The 7,777-nt window shown below is 45.0% G+C and overlaps 1 protein-coding gene across 1 annotated transcript; it reads right to left on the bottom strand.

The window, feature by feature from the left end:
- Nucleotides 1-268: 268 nt before the first annotated feature.
- LOC147880960 (putative BOI-related E3 ubiquitin-protein ligase 3) lies at nt 269-1,440 on the bottom strand. The gene is made up of 2 exons (XM_087402185.1): nt 1,090-1,440; nt 269-980 (listed from the first exon to the last, which is right to left on the bottom strand). Exons 1-2 carry the CDS (start codon nt 1,438-1,440, stop codon nt 429-431), a joined length of 903 nt encoding a protein of 300 aa, XP_087258311.1. The 3' UTR covers nt 269-428.
- Between the last annotated feature and the right edge of the window lie 6,337 nt (nt 1,441-7,777).

Consider the following 7,777-nt stretch of genomic DNA (forward strand, 5'->3'; position numbering starts at 1 on the left):
CTTCCTAGATTCAACCAAATTTAAACTTCCAAATCTAATTCCACAAGACATGGAGTAGAATCAAAATTTTCAAGCAAGATCAAAGTTTACCTCTACAATCTCTCTCTCAAAGGAGTTAAAAATCTTTATGACTCTTATCTTAGAGGATACGACCAGCAAGACATTCAAAACCTAAATTGATATTAGAATATCAACCTCTCTTAATAGCTTTCTATGGACCTCATGGGCCATTGTTAACATGGCTTTGACATATGTGAGGGAGGGAGGATGATGATTATGAGCCATTAAAAGTAAGTTTTTGTGTGTGTGTGTGTGTGTGTGTAAGAGAGAGAGAGAGAGAGAGAGAGAGAGAGAGAGAGAATGTAACCCTAAATCCTCGTATTTGCAGGTTGGAGACCCTCAAAATTACACGGATAGAGATCTTGAAATCATGCAAGATAGACCTGGATGCTTGCACTCTTAATACTTTGGCAGAGTGGGCAGACGTCCACCAGTCCTTCACAAGCTTTGCAAAGACATAGATGGCGACAAGGAAGGAGGAGGATGCAAACATGGTTTTTTCTGCACAATTTGCATGTTGATATTGCTGTTGTCGTCGTATCAATATCATCCCTGTGTTGCAGCTTGTGCTTGTCGTCATCCTTGGGATAACAAGACGATGATGCTGCATCCTCAACCTCTGGCGTCTCACCCCACCCTTCCTTGCTTCTTTGTTGATCCAATATCATCACTGCTGTTTCCCACTTACTTCTCAAATCCCATGCCATTATCTCTGTCTTTGCTGCATATTGCTGCCATTTTTGCGCCGACTCCTTCCATTGCTTGGCTCTCTCCTCCAACTCCTCGTTCCTTATCCTGGCTTTCTGCAATTCATCGTCCTTAGTCTTTATCCTTATGTTCACCCCTCTTTCTATGATCGCCAGCATCGCTTTGATGTGGGTACGTCTGTTCTCCTCGAGACGCTGCCTAGTTGTCTCACTCTGAGGAAGTGGAAAGGCAAACTCAGTATCGGAAAGGAATCTAGCAAACGTAACCGGTAATAAAATAAAATTTGGAGTCCGGTTTGAAATTCAATAAACATACACACACCTGGATTTTGATCAGCTGTTCCATCTCATCCTTCTGCTTTGACAGATTGGATTGCAATGCTTGGATCAACTCCGGAAATATCACAGCCGATTCAGTATTGCTCCTTCCGCTCGTTGAAGTCATTGGTTGATTCGTTCTACCATTGTCGAAAGGTAAACGCTGCCCGCTTGAAAATGGTAATGATTGACGGTGAATAGACGCAAGATTGCTACCATTCTCATTGCAATCGATCACAGGAAAAAAGGCCTGCTGCACCGTAACCACATCTTGTGATTCTTTGGCCCTCTTCAGCGGCCTTGAGAGCTCGTGATCCGTTCCGCCCTCGACAGCGGGTTGCTGGAAGAAGTCCATTCCTGCAGTGGAGGGGGGCAAAAATCAGTTGCTAAATCTCTTGTTTCATAGCGAAAAAGCAGTAGAGGCTCTAAATACGCACAACAATGTGATTGGCCCATACCAAAAAGCAATCTCCGTAAAACCCTGTTCCTGCTTTAAGTAAATTCAGCTCGAGTTCAGCGAGACAGAAGAAACTAAGATAAGCTGAGCCTCGATGCGATTGCAAAACACTACAGCAGTTCGACTGTTAAAACATTCAGGCGAACCAACAATCGTTCCCGAGTAAATCTGAGACTCTAACTGTGTAAGTACGGCAAAAAAGACGAGTTGTACGTAATGAGTGCCACGGATAATGGGAATCAGGATTCCACACCATGTTCTGACCTTATCAATATTTGTAGCCCGGCCTGGGTCCCCGCGTGTTGAAGCCGCGCTAAACTACAAATAGCTGGTGGGGAAAGCTCAAAGAGGATGCTTTTAAACTGGGAGCGTGCAGCGTCAGATGGATGGGGACATACTTTACTCGTCGGTGGGTTGCTAATTTGGCAGCTTGCATGATGCTTAATTCGCGTCGGTTCAGGACGCAGCAGTAGGATGCGGATAATCGATTCTCACGAAGCGGACGTTAAATGGGAAAGCCAAACAAAAGCACCATCCAGCGCTTGAGATTCGTAGCAATCAGAGCGAACTAGCCGATTCTAGCCAGAGGCCAGCGGAGCGATTTGATGGTCACCGTTGCGGGTCACCAAGATAAAAGAGCCTCTGCATTCTCGGGTCACGCTAATTAAAATCTATGCTCAGCATTCATCAGCGCACACAGCAAGAAACTTCTGAGAGACAACTGCAGCTCCGCAGCCCATTAAGGCGGCCTTCCTGCTTTCGTGCAAACTACGTGAATCCCCAGCAATCGCTGCCCATGCAAACCGGATGATCATCAACTAACTATGGCTGCCCATGCAGACGGATCATGAGCAGCGTGGACAACCAAAAGCAAAGTGCCGATTTTTCTAAGGTGGTGGGACTATCTATCGAGTCTCTTTCTTTTGAAGGGAATCGGCAAATCTTGTCGGTGTAACTATCTTTAGGCCCAGCCTAAACGCCGGCATCGACTTGGAAGAAATATCGTGCTCTCATCAACAGCCAACAAACACGCTTGCAATATTCACACATACACAAACAGACATCCCATATTATCCCATCTCTCCACACAGTGCACACCTACACACCTACCTTCGAACTACTGCTGCTCGCAAATCACGCAAACTCGGGCATGACCTAATAAAACTTGGAGTTCTGCATGATTCGCCGTAAGCTGCAGCTGGCAGGGGAGTCTCACCTCCTCTGTGCGCGCACTCTCTCACATGCATCACCTTCCCAAAACGATTTCCCACCATCCCGCATCAAGAAGGATTATGGCGCACCAAGAACATTGTTGCCCTTCCACATGAAGACTGCGTGCGCTACGCTGCACAGAATCAGGAATTCGCCGCCCTAGCCGGTTTTCTCTGAATCAACCCTTTGTAAAATCCTCGTTGTCGCACTAAGGTGCACAAGCCCCACTGCGATGCACATGCGGGGATCATGTGAATCGGTGCTTAAATCACAGGCGCGTAGAATTTCATTGCAAGTCGGAAGGTCATAAATGGTCGGTCGACGACCTTGACGGGAGTTCCAGTTTGGCATATTGACGTTCACTTTAAACCCTCTACAATGGCCACAAAAGGATCCAAATTATTTCTTTTGTGGAAATAGATTGCATTCCTATATGCCATTTGATAATTTTTCTTCCTCATCTAGGAAGTAAGCCCAATTTTTGATGACCACTTGTGAAATCATGATAATTGTCAAAGAATAAATGCTTGCACTTACAAACAACTCCTCATGGTGAACATGTGATAATCTTCAAACTTTCTATGGGGAGTTTCTTCAACCTATGACAAGACTTAATTGTATAAAGCCTGGTAGTCCTTAAGTATTGGAAACCATTAGGTCTCACATCAAGTGGCTTCTTTCTTTTACATCAACTTTGCCTTTTGTAGCAACCATTAGATCCTTAGACTAATATCATGAATATACCCATGTGCATAACAAAGAAACAAAAGAAGGAATATTAGATTACATTGATCGATAGGGAAAAGCATCCTTTGGTCTACACAAATATGTGCGCCATGAGATAAAAAATAAGTTTATTTGTGATTAGTCATGGTTTGGGATGTTGGGAGGGGGGAGTGGTGTAAAGTTTTAGCTTACTATGGGCTAAGCCCAAGTTTTTCTTTGACACGTGTATGAGGAAGAGAGTCAGTGTGAGACACACGTTGGGGAGGAGGAGAGCAATGGAGTCTGACCTCGACCTTGGTGAAGGCGATGCAAGAGGGGAGGCTTTGATGTAGGGGTCATTGTTTGTTTGGGTGTAGCCATTTTTGGTGAGGTTCAGGGACTTTTCTGTATATAGGTATCTTGCATGACCCATAACTTATGCATTGCTCAACTTGGCAAACTTTGTCTTCAAGTTATAGTACACATTCCAAACTTGAACATGAGAGCAAAAAATTATGGAATAAGGATTTGGACCAAGACCGTTAAAGCATTACACGTGCTATGTTGCATGTGAAGCATGCATCCTAAAGACTATAGGATATAGTAATTTACTCAAAAACATAAAAATTTTATTCTATACATACATGCAACCAAGTAATCATTCAAAAGTACACTACATGAGCTTCTCCTCAACCCAAGGACACATCTAAAAATGAATAGCTAGCACTACTTCTATGACTAATAGGAGGCATCCTCATCCTCGCTCCCATCTTCATTTCCTTCTTCATCGCCTTCTTCCTCCTCAGTATCCTCGCCTTGTTCCTTCTCAATATCCCCAAGAGCCTATAAACGAGGTACAACATGTATCGATGTATGAAAAATCAAATCTTTATTTACAACATTGACATTTTTAAAGTACTTTTGGGTCATTATTTGCTCGGGTGTAGCCATTTTTGGTGAGGTTCAGGGACTAATCTATATATGGGTGCTATATATGGGTGGAAGCAAGCTAAGGGTGTCCACTTTTTGTTCACTCCCCAATCCTAAGGAGGTGGAAAAACAAGCTTTTTAGCACACAAAAATGCAAATCTCACCTACTTCCCTATGGATCTAGTCTTTGAAGTCTTCTGACACAACATCACAGTTGCTATTGTGCACACAATCGTATAGTCTGATCGAAAATTCGATGCACACACAAAAAATTTCTTTGTGTCACACGGCATGGTTCCAGGGTGGTCACACGTTTGTCACGAACAAAGAGTGTCATATAAAATTCTAAATTTCTCACTCATTTTAGATTAAATGTTATTGAAACTTTGTAAGTGGTCTCTTTGCATTATGTAGAGCTTAACTTGATTTATTGGTAATTTTTTGAATGATTTATCTAATTATAAATAATTATTTATAATAAATAAAGTCATAAAATACATGCATTTTAGTAGCACACCACATTTTTTTAGTATTTTGAATAATTAAGCAAATCCAATTCGGTGGAAGGTTAGTAGGCACATAAGGGTGTGTGGTTGAATCATCAAATCTCAAATCCAACGGTTAGATTTAGGAAGATTGAAGTTTAATTTTTACTTTTACTCCTTAGAGGATCAACAAAGAATATTAAAAATAAATCTAGTAATTCTCAAACATAACCAAACATTTCAAAAATGTCAATATTTTTAGTCCTCTGCATGATGAATAAGAGGAAAAAATTTTGGTTAAATTTGAGCAAGGGAAACGTACGATATGGCCTCCAAGAGTGAAATCTCCCTTTTGTGGGTGAAAAAGGGCCACCCAAGCCTAATACCAAGACAAGGTAGGCTTGGTATTAGGCTTGGTGAGGTAGGCTAGGAGCATCACCGATCCTAGTGGCAAGCCTTTGGAGTCTGCATGCTGCCCATGTGGAAGGCTGAGTCATCAAAACCATGCCACGTTGTTAGACCACGTGGTGCCATCTCATCAAGCAGATGTGACATCACTCCTTGCCATGTCACCTTACATTGCCACACGTGCTGCCACATGTGCCACCTCATCATTCCACATCATCAGCCATGTGATCACACAATGCCACCTTGGCATACCTCCTCTCCTGGCCACGTCACCAATCCCTCCACCTCAATTTGCCATGTCATCTACCACCTCATGAATGCCAACTCGTCATGCCCAGTACCACATCATGACCATGCAGGAAGAGACTATATTACCACATCATGACCATGCATGGTGCCACATCAGCCAGATGCATACACATGACGATGTGCGATGTATACAATACCTCGATCGAGGTACATATGATGGGTGAGGCATACATTACCTCGTTCGAGGTATGTGACCGAGGAGACATACAGATACCTCGATCGAGGTTCATACATACATGCATGCGCAATGCACTAAATACCTCGATCGAGGTATAAGCTCTGATCGCGGCTCTGGGCATAGCAGACCTCTCCACCAAAACTAAGCCAATTAGTATCAATCTTAGCACCTCTCCACCAATAATAATGAAGAGCAATCTAAGAGCAATCTAGTGGATGAGTTGAGGCTCTCTATAAGACACCACGTTTTGGTTCATTTCACCCATTCTTAGCCATTCTTGCCTCCTCATCACTTTGTCACACCTTCCATCCTACTTTCATTGAGAATGGGTTCTCAAAGCCGTAGAGCTAGTAGACGTGAAAGATGTAGGAACCCCCCCCCAAATCTCATTGACGAGGAGCGCAAGCGGAAGGCTCGTGAGCGCAAGAGAGCCTCTAGAGCTCGAGCTCGCGCTGCCACCACTGATCCACCTCCAGCTCTACCTCTACATCCCACCTCCACCCCCACCCCCACCTCCATTGTCCCCCGCTCCCCTACCTCTAGCCTCCGCCCTTCCCCTAGCCACCTACATTTTGGCCTCCACCTCTACCTCTTCCCCCTCCACCCTCCCCCCTCCCCCTCCCCCTCCCCCTCCCCCCGCTCCGCTTGGCGCCTCCCTTCCCCCGTCCACCCTACCATCTCCCATTGATCCCGTTGCCCCACCTTGCAGCAGCAGTGTTGCTTCACGACGTGACTTGCCGAAGTCCACTATCCGTCGTCGTGCTAGCAAGATTGTGCAGTCTTTTTTTTGTGACCTCACGCCAGCTTCGCAGTCTTCTCTTCTTACGTCCCTGATTGATCACCCTGACTTGGTAGAGTGTAGGAGGCTTGCTGGTCTTGGTGCACATAGAGATAGGGTTGTATCTAGCGAGGTCCTTAGCAGTGTTCGACGTTCCTATGCTTCTATTAAGCATAGGAACTCCAGTGATGCCTTGGCAGCACGTCGTGCTATTGTGGCTGCCATTAGTAGACCTCATATGATAGGCCATGTGCGTACCGCTTCACGTCTTCTTCAGATTGCACCGTGCACATTGCGAGCAGGCATCATTAGGAGGCAGAGTCTAGAGGATAGTGAGACTGATGCTCTTTGGGCTTCGAGTGGTCGTGCACCTCGCAGCGATCGATTGTTGGATGATTCCACTAGGTCCTTCATACAACAGTTTTGGGAGGAGCATTGCAGAGCATCCCCGGTGTTCAAGAAGGCATTGCAGAAGAGGGTGTCACGCGGTGTGTACATTGAGCATGGTGCATGTTTTTTGGAGTGTACCCAGACTGAGTTGTACACTCAGTTTGTAGAGGCGCACCCGGAGTTCAAGATTGGGCAGAGGTCATTTGAGCGATGCAGGCCATGGTTTGTGCGATGCTCTCAAGAGCGTGACACATGCTGTTGTCGCTACCATGTGGATTTTGGATTGATGTATGACGTATTCCGTTCCCTTGATGGTCATAGGGGAGTGGTTCCTACTAGCCCTCGCGACTTCATTCATTCCATATTGTGTACACGAGATGGTGATGCTTTATTCCACTCCCTTGATTGTGTGGAAGGCACGTGTACTTTGTGTGGTGACTTTGCCAGAGTGCCACGAGTTGCACTAGATACTTGTGATGTGCAGATGGTTCATTGGCAGCAGTATGAGTACTGTACCTTGACATTAGATGGTGGTGCACAGTCGAGGAGGTTGCAGCTTGTGGGGAAGGAGACACCACGTGTTGTATTCATTGACTGTTTTCGAGGGAAGCTGTACCGCTACATACGCCACTCGCACACTGCGAAATGGGAGGATCGTCAGTTTCGTGCATGTTTGAGGACATTTCCTATAGGGGTGGTTGTCTCAGTGGTGGACTTTGCAGAGAATTACACCTTTGCACCACAGCATGAGATCCAATCGGAGTATTATTTCTCCGAACAGGTGACGTGTGATTGAGTATTGATTTTTTCCCCGCCTCATTATATTGAATTATTTCAATA

This window comes from Dipteris shenzhenensis, chromosome 31 (assembly GCF_047967505.1).
Source record: "Dipteris shenzhenensis isolate YYH24624 ecotype China chromosome 31, Dip_SZ_1.0, whole genome shotgun sequence".
NCBI lineage: Eukaryota > Viridiplantae > Streptophyta > Polypodiopsida > Gleicheniales > Dipteridaceae > Dipteris > Dipteris shenzhenensis.

Coding starts and splice junctions, on each gene's coding strand:
- LOC147880960 (XM_087402185.1), bottom strand. CDS start 1,440: ATGGACTTCTTCCAGCAACCCGCTGTCGAGGGCGGAACGGATCACGAG. Junction 981..1,089: donor AACAGCTGATCAAAATCCAG/GTGTGTGTATGT, acceptor CCACTTCCTCAG/AGTGAGACAACTAGGCAGCG.